An 18,223-nucleotide genomic window follows, 5' to 3' on the forward strand; every position below is an offset into this window, starting at 1 on the left:
TTATTAAAACTTAAAAGATAGTTTCTTATATAAAAATTTAATTATTAAAAATTGATAATTTTTACAGAATCTTATAAATTAAAAAGATATTTTATATATTTTTACACTTAAAATAATTATTACAGTTAATTTTATATTAAATATATATAATAAATAAATAAGTTAATAATTTATTTTAAAAATATATAAATTTTATTTAATTCATAAAATATATAAAAAATACAATAAATAATTAATTTTTTAAAATATAAAATATTGTCTAGAATTTACTTAGCAAGCATCTTAAAAGTTTAAACAAAAATTAAATTGAGAAAAGATAAAATTTGGTGCATGGATGCATACCAAGAACAAAGATGACGGCTAGTGGTGGTGGATGGGTCCCAGAAGCGTCCACACACTGAACTGAACGTATTTTGGAACACAGGTTCTATTTGATGGCTACGTGAGTACGTGTTCTCTCTCCCCTCATTAATGCACGTCGGCACCGCAAGACAAAACAAAATACCAAAAATGATTCAAGTGTTTATAATATATATATTGTTTTTGCTCTTCGTTTTGTTCGTCACATTAAAACCTAAATATTATAAATTAAAATTCTTATTTTCAAAATAATTTCATTCTCATTAAATTCTATTTAATTTATTATCATTTATAAAGTTTATTTAAAATTCAAAATACTCATAGAAAGGGTTTTTTTTTTTCACATATAATTTCTCTTGCATTGATAAATTAACAAATAACATAACAACCATTAAAAATAAGAGAAAAATAAAATTAATTAAACATATAATAGTAATAAAATTGATCATAAATACCTTTTCTGAAGAGAGTGAAGTAATACGACAGAATCTGATTTTACGAGAAGTATAGTAGCATAAACCTGAGTAGAAGGTTAAAATGGTATGAAATACTAAGTATAGTGAGAAAAAAGAGAAATTGGTATTTAGTAATTACCAAATTTTCTATAAAAGGAAAAATGATTGGCTGGTTATTGTTTATTGGGTTTGAATAGCCAAGAGGAGAGAGTTATCGTGAAGATATAAAAGAAGGGTGTTGGTACCTGTTTTTCGCGCTAGGCTAGTTTTGGTGTAGGAGAAGCTTAGCGTCACGGTGCTCGCTCGTGTCACAATATTCAACAATGGGTAGAGGAGACATTGAACTCAACTCAAATAAGCACTATGACCACGATGCCGGGGACGCTGAACTCCCAGACACCGCACATCAGATTAGTAGTGGTTCGTAATGCTATGTGGCATTCACTCATTCTCATCGCACATGCAATTTTTTCGATATTTCCAATGTTTTTGGAACAACCTCAAATTGTGGTTTTTGACAAATACTATTGTTTTTGGAAAAACCTACGGTTTTTAGAACTACCCTTTTGTATTTACGTTGTCTACATCGGAGTCAATGTTTCGACTTGCACTTTAGTAGTTTAGATTTTTGTCTCAATTTTGACTTTGCTCAACCATCGCTTGTCTGAGTTCAATTCATCGTTTAGTATTGATTTTGTTTTTATTATAGTTGAATTGTGCTTGATGTTGGAAATTTAGAATGAAGCCGAGAGGTGTATGATTTGTAACTCAATAAGTGGCGCATGTGGTATTAATTAACATTGGAGTTTAGTGAAATGGAAAACTATCAAGATTTTCTGTAGGAATTATCTGCTATTGAAGACAATTTATTGTTGGATTTTTCCCCTTGTTTGTGTTTGTGTGTGTATGTGAGCAGATTCATGGTTTCAAGTGGCTTTTGTGCTTACCACCGGAATAAACAGCGCCTATGTGCTTGGATATCCCGGGACAGTCATGGTTCCCCTGGGTTGGATTGGGGGTGTGATTGGTCTAATTCTTGCTACTGTAGCATCACTCTATGCAAATTCTCTAATTGCTAAACTCCATGAATATGGAGGGACAAGGCGCATTAGATATAGGGATCTTGCAGGAGCTATATATGGTAAGGAATAAGGATAACAATGCACAAAGAGGAAAAACAACTGGCTAGTTTCCCCTATGTTCTGTTCTGTCATGTTATTTTGATGAGTGCCGCTTATGTTCATTTCATTCTCATTGCAGGTAAGAAAGCGTATTCTCTCACCTGGGGTATGCAGTATGTCAATCTTTTCATGATAAATACTGGTTACATCATTCTGGCCGGTTCAGCCTTGAAAGTAAGAGAGATTTGAGAACAAAGTATAACTTTACTAGCTGTTCCCTTTTCTGTTTTTGCTTCGTGCTGTGCCATTGATCATTACAGATTCTTTAAGATTATTTTTTTTTCTGAATCATTGTTCCCTTCGTTGTTATGCTGTGCAGGCTACGTATGTTCTGTTTAGGGATGATGGAATGCTGAAGCTTCCATATTGTATAGCCATAGGTGGAGTTGTCTGTGCAATGTTTGCCATTTGTATTCCTCACCTCTCAGCTCTTGGAGTTTGGCTGGGATTTTCAACAGTTTTCAGCTTAGTATATATTATTATAGCATTTGTGCTGTCGCTTAAAGATGGTAATAGCTCGTGTCTTGCGTCCGTTCTTGCAAATTAATCATACAATAACTTGTTAACAATTTTATCAATTATCACCAGTTCTGTAAGAGGAGTGTCATGGGGATGTAATCAAGGAAAATGATCATTTCACACCCATTTGGTGTGAAATAGGCGAAGTGGGAAAATAAAAAATGTGATGGATAATGTAAGAGGAAAGGAAGGAAGAAAGTAATTTGAAGATATCCCTTGGGGTGTCTAAACCCATGAAAGAGAGAAATAGAAGAAAGAGAAATGATAGATGTGATAAAAAGAGATTGAAAGTAAGATGAGAGGTGCTAAATGGGTGTTGACTCTGTTTGAGTGTCTAAAAATCAAAAGTTGAAGAAAGCGAGGTGAATATAGAAAAAAGGGATGATAAAAAATGAATATAAAAAATATAATAATTGAAGTTGTCAAATTTGTCATATGAAATAGACATCTATTCTTAAAAATTGACCTGCATTATGGTTTTCTATGCTTGCTTTGTAAAGTTTAATACGTATGGTTTAAGATGTGAACTAACTAACAATACCATCAGGACTACATTCACCAGCTCGAGATTACAGCATTCCGGGAAGTGGTGCAAGTAAAGTATTTTCAACAATTGGAGCGTGTGCCAATCTTGTGTTCGCATATAATACTGGCATGCTTCCTGAGATACAGGTAACACAGAACTTGTAAATTTTCGTACTTTGTGTTTTTAGTTAATATATAATTCTCTTTTGTTTCATTATGTGCTCTAGAAATTGAGTTTATTTGGTTGTATAACTTGCAGGCAACGATTAAGCAGCCAGTTGTGAAGAACATGATGAAAGCCCTGTACTTTCAGTTCACCCTTGGGGTTCTACCATTGTACCTGATTGCCTTTATAGGATACTGGGCTTATGGATCTTCCACAGCTGTGTATTTACTGAATAGTGTAAATGGTCCAGTCTGGGTGAAGGCCTTGGCCAACATTACAGCTTTTCTTCAATCAGTCATTGCATTGCATGTATATACATCTAAACTAGAATATTTGCTACTCTTAAACGTATTAAATAAATTATTTCCCTGGCTTAATAGTAATCTTTGTTTTGCTTCTATTAGATATTTGCGAGTCCAATGTACGAGTTTTTGGATACTAAATATGGGATCAAAGGAAGCGCACTGAATATTAGAAACTTGTCGTTTCGAATCGTGGTAAGAGGTGGTTACCTGGCCTTCAATACATTTGTGTCCGCCTTCCTGCCATTCCTTGGAGATTTCATGAGCCTCACAGGGGCTATGAGCACATTTCCCCTTACATTTATTCTTGCAAATCACATGTACCTTATGGCAAAGAAGGAAAAACTGACATTCTTACAAAAGTCCTGGCACTGGCTCAACATTTGTTTCTTTGGCATGCTGTCTTTTGCAGCAACAGTTTCAGCCTTACGGCTCATAGCCGTAGACTCCAAAACATACCATGTTTTTGCTGACTTGTGATTAGATTCATTCGATTTTTTCAGCAATTGTAACATTATATGTTTAGTGCTTATGTTTTTCATTGTAATAACCAAAAATAAAGAGCAGGTTTTCTAGCAGAAGATTGTATTAATATGTATTTGGGGAAGGTTAGAAATAGCTTATGAGGAGCTTGTGAAAATAGTTTGTGTCTCAAACTCTTTAATTTGTTTTAGTAAATTTTTATGTCATTAGTTCTCATTTATAAAGAGCTTATTGAATAAGTGCTTAGTTGTATTTTTTATCTTAATGTGTCCTCTTTTGTTGAATAGAACTTGCACAGATGGTCAATATTGATGACTTGAAACCGTATACACATACTTGGCGCTAGTTAAGAAATTGACCATATCATAGTCGTAGGAATAACCCTAGCAGCATCAGTATGATCAAGTAAAGTAAGCAAGAAGCAACTTAAAACAAAATGAGAAATGATGGTCAATATTCAATTCAATTAATCAAATACAACACCGAATAATATCCTCATTTTAGACTATGTATGTTACTATTGTACGGAACACTATTTTGTGCCGATAAATGATATCTAAAAAAAACAACTCGACAAATACTTCAACTGATATTCCTACAATGCGATTTGCCAAACTTGCCTATCTTAAAGACCTTCCTGAAATCATCAGACAAAAACGCCAGAATCTGTATGTAAAAGAAACAGATGTCGGTAAAAAAATAAAAATATTCAAGAAACAAATCTAATGTATGTGACCATGCTATTGTCATTTCCTTTCCCTAAATAAGAAAATAAATTAAATACTCTCAATTTTGTAACAGAAAGGTAGAGAAGAGATAGAGATAGGTAGATACACGTTTACTTGCTACTCTAGCTTGATTTCGTTGAACTACATCGTTAGTTTCCTAATTATCAATGTTGGCTGATTCCAACTCACGAACTTCAGATACCATGATTCCAAACCAAACCAAAATTCAGCACTTATTTCATACTGATGTATAAGTGTATAACAACCAGAACGTCACAAGAATCATGAACTAAATCCAGCTCATGTATATATGTCATGTGTATAAAGTCAATACATAGCGTATGAGGCTGTAGTATGATGCCAGAAAAATATATATAAGAATGGCTCTAAAACATCACTTTCAAGGAAAAAAAAAGATTTCAGCTTTGAAAAAAAAAGTCCCTTTTCATGTATTTTCTTCATCATTTGAACATATTAAGGTTCAAGGCACTCTGATAACACCATAACAGCATATGTTTGTTCGAATTTTTTATTTTTTTATTTCGAAAAGAATATATAATGAATAACCATGTATAAAACAAATAAAATAGAGATCTGACCTTGAGAGGCATCATCCAGAGACCAACTTGACAAAAATGCAGATGGAATTGAGAAGTATGAGAGGAACTCTGAGGTACTGAGTTGCATAAATGAGACCTATAAGCTGCCCTTTGAATGACTTTGTCCTTCCACCTGAGAAATCTGAGAAGCCCCATCCTCTTGGTGCAAGAAACCGATCCTCATTCAATATTGCAAACGCATTTGCAAGAAGCAGAAACCCCTCAAGTAAAGTCCACAAACCCATTTCCCTGCATTGCAAACAAATCCAACCCTATGCCTATCACATACTCATCCATTGCAAACAAGAACAAATACATAGGATGCTTCCATTACCAGGGAACTGAACTGAAGATACTTATTACCAAATTTACAATCTCATGGAGCACCTCAAAATCATATACTGTAAAATTATTAAATTTCCACAAATATGGATGCACTGCACCATCTAAAAATTCATAAAACAAATTTCAAATAAAACAAACAAAATATTAAATTTTAACATAGAATCTACAAATAACTTCACAACATTGTTGAAAAAATTAACAGAATCAGGCACAGACATTAGTAAATGATGATCGTAAGTGAAAAAAGGAATGATATTCGAATAGCAGAAACATAACAAGATTCAGACAATGCAGCAAAATAGACTAATGAGAATGATACGGAATCCTAGATCTGACAAAGAATGCAACAACCAGAACCTGATAACGGAACGGAGTGATGAAACACTATCAGAGAGAGACCATGCTCGTGTCCAATGCGCGAACCATGCGAGGAAGGAGAACCAAATCTGACCAAAACGCACCGTTTTTCTGCTTCTTTAGGAAAGCCCTGTTACCTGGGCTATAAAAATGCCTCTATTTGTGTTGGATCACTAAGCCCAATTATAAACCCTCAGTAGTTTGGGCTCCACTATGCAAAAAATAAGCCCAAGACTAATGTGCAATGCCCTTATTATATGAAACTATGCCACAATATTGGTGATTCCATGCATGCTATAATACAAAGGAATAAACAATTTTGTTTGGAAATTTCTCAATTCAGTAATCATTCAAGTCAATGAACTGAGGTTTGGTACTCCAATCTTTATAATTACGTATTTTGTTTAATTATGTGAACTTTGGCTTATGTAACATTCACTATCATCTATTGGCCCTTTGTAATGGCAGGTAGTCCATCATCAACATAGATATACATATAATTTCAAATTGCAATTCTATATTTCTTTATTTATTATTAACAATACAAACATCTTAATAAAAGAAGCTTAGTTGGCGGTCCAAATAATTTCTTGAAACTTCATTAGTAACAAAATTAACGAACAAATTGCTGAGAACAATCAGCAAAATCAAAATATTTGACTCATTAATTTGCAAACTTAACACGATGATTTCGTTAGATGCATGTTATGTGAACAAAATATACTCAATCAGTCACCTTCTACACTCCCCCCACAGCTTTTTCTCTGGGAAATTTGATTTGTTTTACTTTGCTAGCACATAGCTAATGATCTGCTCCCTACATAAAAATTTTAAAATATAACGAATGAACAAAGTCTTTCTCACCCCAATACTTAATTACAATTGAAATTTGAAAGTGCACCATGTTTATTATTTGGTGTAAAATTTTATCATACCATTATAATGAATTATATATATAATCATTGTTGATTTAAAGTTAATTATATTCATATAACAGTTTATTTTAAACCAGCGATGAATGTGACATCTCTTTTATTCCAAAGAAGTTAATTTTTTTTAACATTATATCGCCTGTACATTCACGTTCCTAGTCTCACAACACAATTGACATGTGACCCATTGACTAACTCGTGTTGTTGAGATGTCAAAAGTGATTGTTGAAGATGGTAGACAATAATGTAATCAAATAATTTGTATAATCTTTTGATTTGGTGGGATTGGGGTTTGGGGATGCAACACACCACACTCTGCAATTCCAAACTTTGACCCTGGCTAAACCACTGGTTTGCTTTTTATTGGAAAATAAAAAATACCCATATCTTGCATCTTCAATTCCATGGAGAACATTGGACCTAACAATGCTTTGATATGTCGACATATATATAATGTGAATCAAATATCATATAATTTTATAAAGACTCAAATTACCATGTTTCATAAATCTTAAATATGGGATAAATAAATAAAAAAATCACAATAAAAGTCTTCACAAATAACATAACTAAGTATTCATTTAAACTACAATTTTGAAACCATGGGAGGAGTAAACGGTAAATCCAGAAAGATCCAAGAGTGAAGAAGTGCTAGATTCGAATATCCATCTGAGGAGATGGCCCACTTAAAGGAACTTCATCTCTATTCGCGAAATAATTTCACATATGAATCTTCATAGACCAATCTTCTGCTGCCAACTTGATTCCATGAAAATCTCATTCCCAAAAGTTGTACACATCAACCATTGGCCCCTCTAATTACTATAACCCAATATACTTCTTACCTAATTTTATATCTACATTATTGGTTATTAATATGAAATTACCAATGTAGTTATATCAACAATCCTGTGAGCGAAATTGCCCCATCCTTGCAGAACAATTAGTCTTTATGTCTAATAATAAGAATAATACTATTCCATTTTGCGTAAATTTCTCATGAAATAAATAATTCTATTAACTTATTTACGATATAATTATTTATGTTGTGAGATAATTTAGACAGATTCACATTTTTTCGTTAATATCAATTTTTATGACACTTTTTATTATGTTTTTTCTGCAATTGTGTCTGCTGCAAAAGTGCTAATTAATTTATCCATACGTTTTTTGAACAAGGAAAACATCGCCATCATCCTTGATTATAATGAATCGGTACTCATTCATTGCCCAAATTCACTTTCTTGTTTGTTTCTCTCTTCTCAAACCTGAAATTCAACTTTCCCTGTCTTCTCACTCCATTATTCTCTTCCTCTCTTCTGTTCCAGCTAGCTAGATTCGTGGACTTGCTTCTTCAATGGCTCAGATTGCGGTTACTGCTCCAGCAACTGCAATAGCTATAAATGGCACGTGTTTACTATGTTACCAAATTCACCCACCACTATCTTTTACTTTGTGTTTTCCTAGGAACCAAGCGAAGTCAAATGATCAGATGTACTAGGTTTCTGTCAATTGATGAGTTTGGTGGGTTAATTTCAGGTAGGGGGAAGCAACTCTATGTTGCAAAAAACAAAGTGATCTTACCCAGTTGGAGGATCGAAAGGGTTTCATTGTTTGCTTCATCAAATTCATATGGGAATAGAAGTGCTGTTGTTAAGGTATCTGAAGGAGCAGCCATCCCTATCACTCATGGTTGGCCATCTCAAAAGGTTTGCGAGCTTTTCATACCCTAAATTATTTCTATTTTTTTTCCTTTTTAATATATAATTAATCTTATATTATAAAACTTAAACTCCAACGTGAAAAGTCTTTGGGCCAAACATAAATTCACACGTATGCTTAAAATATAATTAAATACACTTTCATTTCGATTAAAAATCTTAAGTCTTTATTTAATCATTTTTATTATGGGTTATCATAGTAATATAGTATGCAGTTATTAACTTACGTCAACTTATACAGCAAGAATTGTTGCTTTGTGTCTTTTTTGGATGCACAAAGGAATGATGAGTTGGATTGGTGCTTTTAAAATGCATTATATAACGTTAACAACACGATTTTTTGTTAAATGAATTTTACATGACATTAATACAAAATAAGACGTGTATAATTGAAAATTATACATGAACCACAAGTGTGTCAAAGAAATAATAAATAAATGTATCACACAATCATATGCGAGTTTACTATTTTGTTTTCTTTTCCACGTAAAAAAAAAATTAGTAGAGTTGATTGATATTTTCATTATCTTAAATTCTAAAACTATGTTTCGGGAGCTGAATTTTTTTCTTTCAAAAATGGAAAGCTAATTTTTTAAATTGGTAATTAAAATAAAATAATAAATTAATATAATCTTAGTGTATCAATTTTTTGTTTATTTTTACAAATATTAAATAAATATTTTAACTAAAAAAGTGAAATATTTATTTTATTATTTCTTTAAAAATCTAACTCTCAAATTTACGATAATTAGTAAATTGTGATTACAATGATATATTCATGAAGTATTCATTCACTAATTTCACCAAAGGGAATAAAAAAAAAGGGTTCAAGACCGGGCCAAATGGGCCCAAAGGCTGACATTAAAATATGGTCCATGAAGGATTGGATTCTCTATTGCTCTTCTCCGAAACATCTTTCCCATATTAATTACCCCAAAACCAAAATATCCTACTCAGCCAATATTTCTCGTCCTCACATTTTGCATCCATTTTTTTTTCTTTACACTTGGTCCCCACACTGCACCCAATCAATCCTAGACGTATCAAAATCCTATATGAATGAACCCAATGGTCACCTTTAAATCTAGCAAGGACACGGTTCTTTTTATAATTTTTTTTTCTCAACACAGTGAAGTTGTACAAGGCAATTTTAGGAAGAAAACAACATTTCAGTTACAATTTGCAGCAAGCATCGCAAACATGCCAGGGTCCACAAAATAAAAATGCTTCTATATCCAAATAGAGGATCTGAAAACAACTTCGAACTTTGAGGCATCACATACATTTATTGGACCATCACTTCTCTTCACTTCCATTAGTTCTCTCTAATTACTAATCTCAGTACAATGTCATAGACTAAGGATGGGACTTACCATAAATGCATGCCACTTATCAACTAGCAGATTCGAATCTAACACAAAAACTACAATCAGTAACGTTTAAGTAGATGCAAATCCATAACTATTGTCCATGTTTACAAACTTAATAAAATCACGTTTTAACGTGAAAACAGTAACTTGTAGCATTGAAATAGATTCACTTTTAAGTCGATGGTGGATTTTGATACAGAACCAACGCTATAAAAAATCCAAATGTGCACACTTACTACTGTTTTAGCTTCCACCAAAACCAAACAAGTTGAAGATGTTAGTTCCCACAGCAAAATTTGATTAAGGCTTTTAGACTCCACCAACTTCAAGCATGGTCTTCCCTGCATGATCCTGTTTTTTCTGCATGGACGAAGGAGAGAGATTACTTCACAAACCGTGCCTCACATCACATGCCACACCCCTTGTGAGTCATGTTTCTTGTTTTCACAAAAGTAAAGAACGTAGATAACAAACGAGGCCGCGTTTGGACGGCCCTTGTTACCTTACGTGCTTTTGCATTTTCTTATTTTTGGTCAACTTTCTGTGCCTAACATGGTTAGCGCGTTGCGTTCTGCATTAAATAATATGCTATATGCTACATTACTAGTCCAATTTTTGCGCCTAAATTGGACTAATTCTGCACTTCTAATAAATTTTCTTCCATTCCAATCCACTGAACGCCACTCGTCACGCACACTCACCGGTCCAGTTGTCCAAAATCGTGGGTGGATCATGGATCGTGCACTCTCTTGTTTATTCAAGTTCCAAAATACGATTCTCTTCCTTGATTTGTTTCTTACGAAATTATTATCTTTTTTCAGAATTTTTTTTTGTTTGATTCTTGCATCTTTTTATTCCGTAACACTTACCCTATTATTGTACCCTATTTAGCTTATATACAAACATCATGGAGAACCTTTCGAAATTTTCCATCCAGCTTGTTGACTATACAACTAGTGCCTGTCATTTTATTTTTTAATAACAAAAAAATGGTAACAAGGAAAGGAAACACTGATCCTATTAGGATAATTTTTTCCACCATCACGCCAAGTTAATTAAAAAAACAACATTACAATCAACTAATATCATCAAACTTATTCCCAACTTTAACTCCTATTCTTTACACTTTTCTTGTAACGTACAACATACCATAATTACAAGAGGAAACGAGTAAACGGTGCAATTCAACCCAGATCACTGTACTAGTAACTGCAAGGTGTATAATAAAATTGAAAAATAAAACAGTTCAGGAAAATGAGGGCGATCGTTTATGGTTTATTGGTTTACCAATAGAATAATAATAACAATAATAATAAATATAACATTAATATTATTACATCCTGTGGTCTGCATCTTTAAATCCTGTTTCTTTCCTCTTTCCGTCTTAGTTCCATTTTCTGTAGTTCTCATTGCAGAAGCTGGCAGGGACATAACACACACATTTTCTGTTTTGTCATCCTCAAAAAAACACGACCTTTCCCCTTAATTCGACGTGACCCACCACTCTCTTTCCCCTTCTGTTGCTTAATTTCTCCGACCCCAAGCCATGGATCTGAAAATCCATGGCTTGTCCTTGTAAAGTCAACCCCTTTATTATTTTCCCCCTCAAAGTTAACCTGTTTTTCACTTTGGGCATAGCCACGCCAATGCCCAGATCCCTCACCCTTAACCAAGTAGTCTTTCTCTGAAATCACAGGGTTCCGGAGATCAAATTGAAGGTGAGAGAATGAAGGGTTCGAACCGTTTCTTCACGTTTGGGTTGGTGGCATCGTGGTACTCTTCCAACATTGGGGTGCTTCTGTTGAACAAGTACTTGCTCAGCAACTATGGGTTCAAGTACCCGATCTTTCTCACCATGTGTCACATGACAGCGTGTTCTTTGTTCAGCTATGTTGCAATAGCGTGGTTGAAGGTGGTGCCCTTGCAAACCATTCGATCCAGGGTGCAGTTCTTCAAGATCTCTGCTCTCAGCCTTGTTTTCTGTGTCTCTGTTGTGTTTGGGAACATATCACTACGTTACCTCCCTGTGTCTTTCAATCAAGCCATTGGTGCCACCACGCCTTTCTTCACTGCTGTTTTTGCTTATCTTATGACCTTCAAGAGGGAGGCTTGGCTCACTTATCTCACCCTTGTTCCTGTTGTTACTGGGGTCATCATTGCCAGTGGGGTATGTCACATATCACAAACACCCTTGTTATTCTCTTCTTTTCACTTTTAGGTGTGTGATTTTGATTCAATTTTCAATTGCTGTTGTTGCCACTTGGATATTGTTGAATATGCTCAATGCTTCTGGATTTCAATATTCTAATGCTTTGTTATTTTGTTAGTTGTTCTTTTATATGATCGTCGTTTGTGTAGTTTAGGTTTGTTTCAGATGTGATTCCGGATGCCCGCTTGAAATGTTTTGTTCATCTCTTGTATTATTCTGTGTTCACTAGACTTGTTTGGTGTCACCAGTTTGATGATTTAAAAAAAAATGAATTTATGTGCTTTAGGATATTGCTGACTCAAACTCATCTTTTGGTGAGAGACAGTTCATGCTACCTAATTTTTTAATGTCCAATTTAAGTAATGGTAGATCTTTTTCCTCTGATATATTCTTCAAGTGACATTGATTGGTTAAATGAAAATAACATACCCTGGCGTCTGATATGTGTTTCTTCTTTCTCTATTTGGTCACAGGGTGAACCAAGTTTTCATTTATTTGGATTTATCATATGTGTTGCTGCTACAGCTGCTAGGGCCCTAAAATCAGTGCTACAAGGAATTTTGCTTTCTTCTGAAGGGTAAGGATTAAGAAACACCTGATCAATTCATTAATGATCAATTTATCTCTGTACTTTGGTTTTCAAGTTATATTTTTAAGTGAGTATTGACGTCCTTCTTGTATATCAGAGAGAAGCTGAATTCTATGAACCTTCTACTTTACATGGCTCCAATGGCTGTGGTTTTCCTCCTTCCTGCAACGCTTATAATGGAAGAAAATGTGGTTGGCATCACATTGGCTCTTGCCAGAGATGATGTCAAAATCATTTGGTATCTGCTATTTAATTCGTCACTTGCATATTTTGTCAACCTGACCAATTTTTTGGTCACGAAACATACCAGTGCTCTGACCCTTCAGGTAAGTCGTCACAATCATTCAAATTTCCTTTTGTTCCTCGTTGTTTTTCGAAATTTAATTTTTCACTCCAACAAACTATCTTTTGTCTCATATGTTGTTAGTTGGGACATCAAATTTTGGTGGTTGTCAAATGAGTTTGTTATCAAATCACAAGATATGTATCACAGTATCAGCATAGTTTTGGTGTAGTCATTTGTCTGTGGGGGTGAATTATTTTATTCCCCAACTATTTTATTTTATTTTATTTTTTCATTTGAAAATGAGATTCTTTGATAACAAATTACCTCTGGTCATTTGAATTTTTACATCCTATACACAGTTTTCCCAGTATCTAGTAAAGAGGAGAATTTAGATTCTGTGATTATCAGATATTTCATAAATAGCTCTTGCAATATCAAATTCAGGGGATGCCTCTGAAACGTTTGTGCTGGATCTCTAAAGCTAGTGTTAGTCCAGTATTTTTAAACATTGCTTGTACGCCTATTACAAACTCCTCTTCAATTTTTCGTTTTTCATCTTCAAAGGGTTTGTATATCATCGAATGTTTTTGGATTAATGAAAGGTGTGTGATTCAAATGAGGATACAAGCAGATGACTGGTGGCAAGACATGCATTTTTCTTTAAGTCTGATTTTGACCTTTGCTTTAAGTGATTCTTCTTTTCGTTAATTTATGCTCATTATTATTATATTGGTACTTTAACTAAGTTGGCTTGCACAGGTATTAGGGAATGCTAAAGGGGCTGTAGCGGTAGTAGTTTCAATTCTAATATTTAGAAACCCAGTATCAGTCACTGGAATGCTGGGTTACGCGCTCACAGTATTTGGAGTTATACTCTATAGTGAAGCCAAAAAGCGAAGCAAGTGATACATCATTCTTGGGAAGTCAGCAAACTCACAATATTTTGTTTTCGTTACTGCACAGACCACCTCACTATTCCATGAGGCAAATTTGTTTAGCTTCTAGTGATCAGAATCCACAGATTTCTGACTCTAATATACAATTTTTTTCCCCACACGGAAGGCCTCTTTAAACGAGTTCCTCATTGTATTAGCAATGATGCAGAAATAGCCCACAGTACAAAAGTTGCAATAAGTGACTAATGTCTCTACTTCGCCTATGATGGGATAATTGAGTACTTTTTATCATTTATTCTTAGAGGAAAGAGTTGTAAAATTGGATATCTACACACCTATTGTTTACACTATTTACAATTTTACATTTGTTTATTAATGATAAAATTCACATTTCACACATTGTCGAACTCCTTGGTGTCGTGAATTTATTTAATATCATTGGACATATTTTGAACTTGATAATGACAACAAATAAATTCAAAGAATATAACACAAAAACAAGCTTTACATATTTGTTATTTACGCTCCAAGATTTCAACTTGTTAATTACTTGCACCTAAAAGAACTCAAATTGTGGTACACTGAAATAATCAGAAATGCATAGTCAACTTGTCAATTTTGAACGGGTACCGAACCCTGCTGTCGACAATCCTCTGAAGGAACCGTATCGAGGTTAGAACTATTTCTTCCACTTAATGACAGACCAAGAGTGACCAAGTCTGGATCGGATCGATGCTTGTCCCAAGCTGCGTTAAAATGCAGGCCTTTGCTTCTGGGTACAAAAGAAAGGCATCGACTAAATGTTGGGATGAAAATATTATCACTTGTTGAAAATAAACCAAAAACCTTTGCTTCTGGGTACAAAAGAAAGGCATCGACTAAATGTTGGGATGAAAATATTATCACTTGTTGAAAATAAACCAAAAACCTTTGCTTCTGGGTACAAAAGAAAGGCATCGACTAAATGTTGGGATGAAAATATTATCACTTGTTGAAAATAAACCAAAAACGAAGCCTTACTCTTGAAGTAGGATCAGTATCTGACATATATTTTCTCTAATCTCTTCCCAAGCTGTTCTTAATGCCGCCTCCTTATACACAAGGGCAAGTTCATCTACCAATCTGAAAGTCAAATCATGTGCTCCAAAAGAATCAGATTAGACAAGGCAAATGCAGGATAAGAGATAAAGAACTGTTAATATCCACATAGCCAAGATTCAGTCACGTAAGTGGAAAAGGGATGCAGAAAGTGTTCAACTGAAATGCAATCTAGGCTGTCAATAGACGAAATAAGGAACTAATCAAGCTCCAGAATTGGATGCCAAGATGATCACCATTGAAAAATATGAGTACATATATCATTCCTTGATGAAATAAATATCAAACAGTAACATCAGTAAGTCATGCCCCCATCTTCTTGTGTAGACCCTCTGTTTTTCTAAACATCTAAAATGAAAGTAAAGTTACAAACATCACATCATAGCAAGGGAAAAAAAATAATCATGAGATTAATTAAATTAAGGATACAATATTTACATCAGATAATTACAGTGTAACGTGATCTTTAATAATAATAATAACATTAACAATAATATTCATGATGATGATAACACTTCAATGCCACATTTATCTGAAATAAAAATTTCACTGAAATTTTTTATATCACCTTGCAACATATGGTGAGTTCCTTATCCACGTCAGTCTCAAAATTATGTAAGTACATTTTAGAACCTGCAGAATAGCAACATATCAAAGAAATTACCTTTTCTCTTTTTACCAAATACTAAAAGATCAAAGTTGCATATTCGTTCATCCATGTCAAAACCATATAATGAGAAAGGATTGCCAATGCTAAAATCTCTTCCATGTTAAAATAATCTCAACTGTTTTGAGTGTACATCTATTTCAACATTGCAAGTTACAGCCAGTGATTTTGGTCCAGTAAGATAAACTTTAAAAAGGGTTTTCCAAAGTTTCAACACATATAAAGATCCTCACCAAAATAATGGTATCACTATCATCAGCATGCATCCACTGAAAAAATAATGGGAAAATGCGCCTGAAGTGAGCTAAAAGCATAAGACCAACTCCATTAAATAGTGAATCAATATATTTAAGCCAAGCAATGCGGCGCTCTTTGTTTCTGGGCTGGCGCTCCAAGTGACTTAACATCTCATTTAGCATCCTTTCAAACCTATGAGATAAGCCAAAAAACAATAACTTTGAAACCTCATCATTGACCAATAAAAAAACATACATCCTATACCCAAAGAGCTGAGAGTTTGAACATGAGAATAGCCTACTATTCTAAGACCAGAGATATTGAGGAACACTTTCTGAGTTAAACGAGTATGGCTTATGGGGAAATTTATACAACTTTGTCCAAAAAAATATAACACCCTCTCAAGTGGTAAATAATATTCTTCACTTGTGACCCATAACATTTGAAATCTGCCCCCATGGTAGTATTGACTCTCTACTTGATGAGATCAACAGCCACTTAATCAAACAAAATATCAGCTGGGATTAAAAACATTCCTGCTCCCTCAATCCATTACAAGCCAAAACTTTCTTTGCCATAAAAATGAAGCTATGTAATTTGTTAACCTCTTCCTAATAATCAGGTGAAAAGAATCAGGACTAGTGGAGTATAATCAACATGTCCTACAATATACCATACTTCTGAAAACTATGTTTCAAGTTTCAGCCTGGACAAAAGTCAACAACCAAATGCATTCTCCGAGTGCATAAAGATGTAGAAATTTGTGGATAAATAATACCCATTTCCTGCTTATTCAGTTAGCCAAAAACCCAATTGCCAGAATTCCCTACGACCATATAGTATTTAACATGTGAAGATCTTTACAAAGTCCTACAAAGTTATAACATCTAAACAGGAAAGAACATAGGAAGGAAACACATCAATATACCACGGACTGCGTGGATTACCCCTCTGAGTAAGAGTCACGAGAACTACCGACGCCTCAACCACATGGTGCCATATCTCATCATCAGAGGCAGTATTCTGGCAGCAGGCATCAAGAATCACATCCACATACCCACCAAGCTCAGTAGCATGCACATTTTTTCCAATATGCCTGAGGCTAATCATGCCCTGTCCCTGAAATCACACAATAGAAAAGAGTCACCACCAAGCAAACTATTTTCAGATTCCACTCCCTTCCATAAACTTGCAATTCCCAAGTTACATCACAATCTCAAATCAAACAAACACCACAATTTCCATGAGCATTTCCAGCTTCAAGTTACGACACGTACCTTCACCGCCGGCGACCAATGATCCACAGCAGTCAGTGCACAAGGAATCACTAATCCACACAACTTGCCCAAATGAGGATCATCAACCTGTGACAAAACCAATTCAAAACCTTCAACATCTCAATGTCTCGGCATAGACAAATTAAAAAATAAAAATAAAAATAATCAAATTACCAAAACCCTAGCAGACTCTAACCTGAGTAACAAACCATCTAAACTGAAAAGCAGCGAGAATCGCGAAGCCAACAGGGGCTCTTGCAGACGCTGCAGAAAACTCGTCAGTCTCATCACACTTATCAATGGAACTCTCCTTAATCCTTTCCTTGAGAAAAGGCAAAACCAGAGGCATCAATTCCAGCATCAACCTCTTCTCGGGAGGAACAAGGTCACGATTCAAACCCAGTGCGGCAAGCCTCTGGGAGTTCCTCTCATCAAATTCATCGAGGTACGCGTGGGAGAGCTCGAAAAAGGAAGAGGTAGCGAGAGAGGAAAGGTGAATGGGAATCCACGAGAGAAGTGGCGATGAGTCGAAGGTGGAAGAGGAAAGCAGAGCACAGGCGAGAGTGAAGTCTTTGATGGAAGTGTCAATTGTCGAAGAGTCTGTGGTTTGAAGAAGGGGTTCGAGAAATGCTTTGACGGAGACGTTGGAGCTTTGGTGTGGAGTGTAGGGAATGGTGGCCAGAGACTCTGCGATTCGGGCCGATGAACGAAGGAGAAGGTTTCGGAACGTCGAAGATGACGATGGTTCCGACATTTGTCGTCAATTAGGGTTTCGCTTCCGCCACAACACCACCGGCACGGGAACTCTCCAGCTTTCTCGAAACGACACCGTAGTAAGTTATCTGTAGTATTGATCGAATAAGTTATTATCTGTGGACGTTTGTTTGATTGAACTTATATTTACGTAATTTTAAAACACGC

The 18,223-nt window shown here is 34.8% G+C and overlaps 4 protein-coding genes across 9 annotated transcripts; 2 read left to right on the top strand and 2 right to left on the bottom strand.

Annotated features, from left to right (window-relative positions):
* Positions 1-882: 882 nt before the first annotated feature.
* On the top strand, positions 883-4,248 carry LOC113849484 (proline transporter 2-like). 5 transcript variants are annotated; one of them, XM_027479420.1, is made up of 7 exons: positions 883-1,235; positions 1,732-1,956; positions 2,076-2,170; positions 2,316-2,505; positions 3,078-3,187; positions 3,300-3,515; positions 3,611-4,204. In XM_027479420.1, exons 1-7 carry the CDS (start codon positions 1,139-1,141, stop codon positions 3,986-3,988), a joined length of 1,311 nt encoding a protein of 436 aa, XP_027335221.1. In that variant the 5' UTR covers positions 883-1,138; the 3' UTR covers positions 3,989-4,204. The 5 variants fall into 5 exon arrangements, with proteins under 5 accessions (XP_027335221.1, XP_027335222.1, XP_027335223.1 ...); XM_027479421.1 differs by having other exon boundaries at positions 887-1,232; positions 1,729-1,956; positions 3,063-3,187; positions 3,611-4,224; XM_027479422.1 differs by having other exon boundaries at positions 889-1,235; positions 1,778-1,956; positions 3,063-3,187; positions 3,611-4,224.
* Positions 4,249-4,586: 338 nt separating this feature from the next.
* On the bottom strand, positions 4,587-6,053 carry LOC113851439 (immediate early response 3-interacting protein 1-like). Its single transcript, XM_027481922.1, has 3 exons — positions 6,021-6,053; positions 5,319-5,567; positions 4,587-4,657 (listed from the first exon to the last, which is right to left on the bottom strand). The coding sequence occupies exon 2, from the start codon at positions 5,561-5,563 to the stop codon at positions 5,330-5,332; it is 234 nt and encodes a 77-aa protein (XP_027337723.1). The 5' UTR covers positions 5,564-5,567; positions 6,021-6,053; the 3' UTR covers positions 4,587-4,657; positions 5,319-5,329.
* A 2,151-nt stretch (positions 6,054-8,204) lies between these two features.
* LOC113849194 (probable sugar phosphate/phosphate translocator At3g11320) lies at positions 8,205-14,417 on the top strand. Its single transcript, XM_027478907.1, has 6 exons — positions 8,205-8,358; positions 8,492-8,661; positions 11,740-12,210; positions 12,726-12,829; positions 12,939-13,167; positions 13,887-14,417. The coding sequence occupies exons 1-6, from the start codon at positions 8,310-8,312 to the stop codon at positions 14,031-14,033; spliced, it is 1,170 nt and encodes a 389-aa protein (XP_027334708.1). The 5' UTR covers positions 8,205-8,309; the 3' UTR covers positions 14,034-14,417.
* Positions 14,418-14,487: 70 nt separating this feature from the next.
* On the bottom strand, positions 14,488-18,152 carry LOC113849193 (uncharacterized protein At2g39910). 2 transcript variants are annotated; one of them, XM_027478904.1, is made up of 7 exons: positions 17,499-18,152; positions 17,303-17,389; positions 16,954-17,144; positions 16,022-16,217; positions 15,690-15,754; positions 15,044-15,145; positions 14,488-14,795 (listed from the first exon to the last, which is right to left on the bottom strand). In XM_027478904.1, the coding sequence occupies exons 1-7, from the start codon at positions 18,054-18,056 to the stop codon at positions 14,636-14,638; spliced, it is 1,359 nt and encodes a 452-aa protein (XP_027334705.1). In that variant the 5' UTR covers positions 18,057-18,152; the 3' UTR covers positions 14,488-14,635. The 2 variants fall into 2 exon arrangements, with proteins under 2 accessions (XP_027334705.1, XP_027334706.1); XM_027478905.1 differs by having other exon boundaries at positions 14,519-14,792.
* Between the last annotated feature and the right edge of the window lie 71 nt (positions 18,153-18,223).

Source organism: Abrus precatorius, unplaced genomic scaffold (assembly GCF_003935025.1).
Source record: "Abrus precatorius isolate BTA unplaced genomic scaffold, Abrus_2018 Scaffold9, whole genome shotgun sequence".
Taxonomy (NCBI): Eukaryota; Viridiplantae; Streptophyta; class Magnoliopsida; order Fabales; family Fabaceae; genus Abrus; species Abrus precatorius.

Bases quoted from the DNA above. Each gene is read 5' to 3' on its own strand.
- LOC113849484 (XM_027479421.1), top strand. From the start codon at position 1,139: ATGGGTAGAGGAGACATTGAACTCAACTCAAATAAGCACTATGACCAC. The intron at 2,171-2,315 runs GTAAGAGAGATT...TATGCTGTGCAG, and splicing joins TGGCCGGTTCAGCCTTGAAA to GCTACGTATGTTCTGTTTAG. The intron at 3,516-3,610 runs GTATATACATCT...TGCTTCTATTAG, and splicing joins AATCAGTCATTGCATTGCAT to ATATTTGCGAGTCCAATGTA.
- LOC113851439 (XM_027481922.1), bottom strand. From the start codon at position 5,563: ATGGGTTTGTGGACTTTACTTGAGGGGTTTCTGCTTCTTGCAAATGCG.
- LOC113849194 (XM_027478907.1), top strand. From the start codon at position 8,310: ATGGCTCAGATTGCGGTTACTGCTCCAGCAACTGCAATAGCTATAAAT. The intron at 12,211-12,725 runs GTATGTCACATA...ATTTGGTCACAG, and splicing joins GGGTCATCATTGCCAGTGGG to GGTGAACCAAGTTTTCATTT. The intron at 13,168-13,886 runs GTAAGTCGTCAC...TGGCTTGCACAG, and splicing joins CCAGTGCTCTGACCCTTCAG to GTATTAGGGAATGCTAAAGG.
- LOC113849193 (XM_027478904.1), bottom strand. From the start codon at position 18,056: ATGTCGGAACCATCGTCATCTTCGACGTTCCGAAACCTTCTCCTTCGT. The intron at 17,145-17,302 runs GTACGTGTCGTA...GTGTGATTTCAG, and splicing joins ATTGGTCGCCGGCGGTGAAG to GGACAGGGCATGATTAGCCT. The intron at 16,218-16,953 runs GTATATTGATGT...CTTATCTCATAG, and splicing joins GGTAATCCACGCAGTCCGTG to GTTTGAAAGGATGCTAAATG.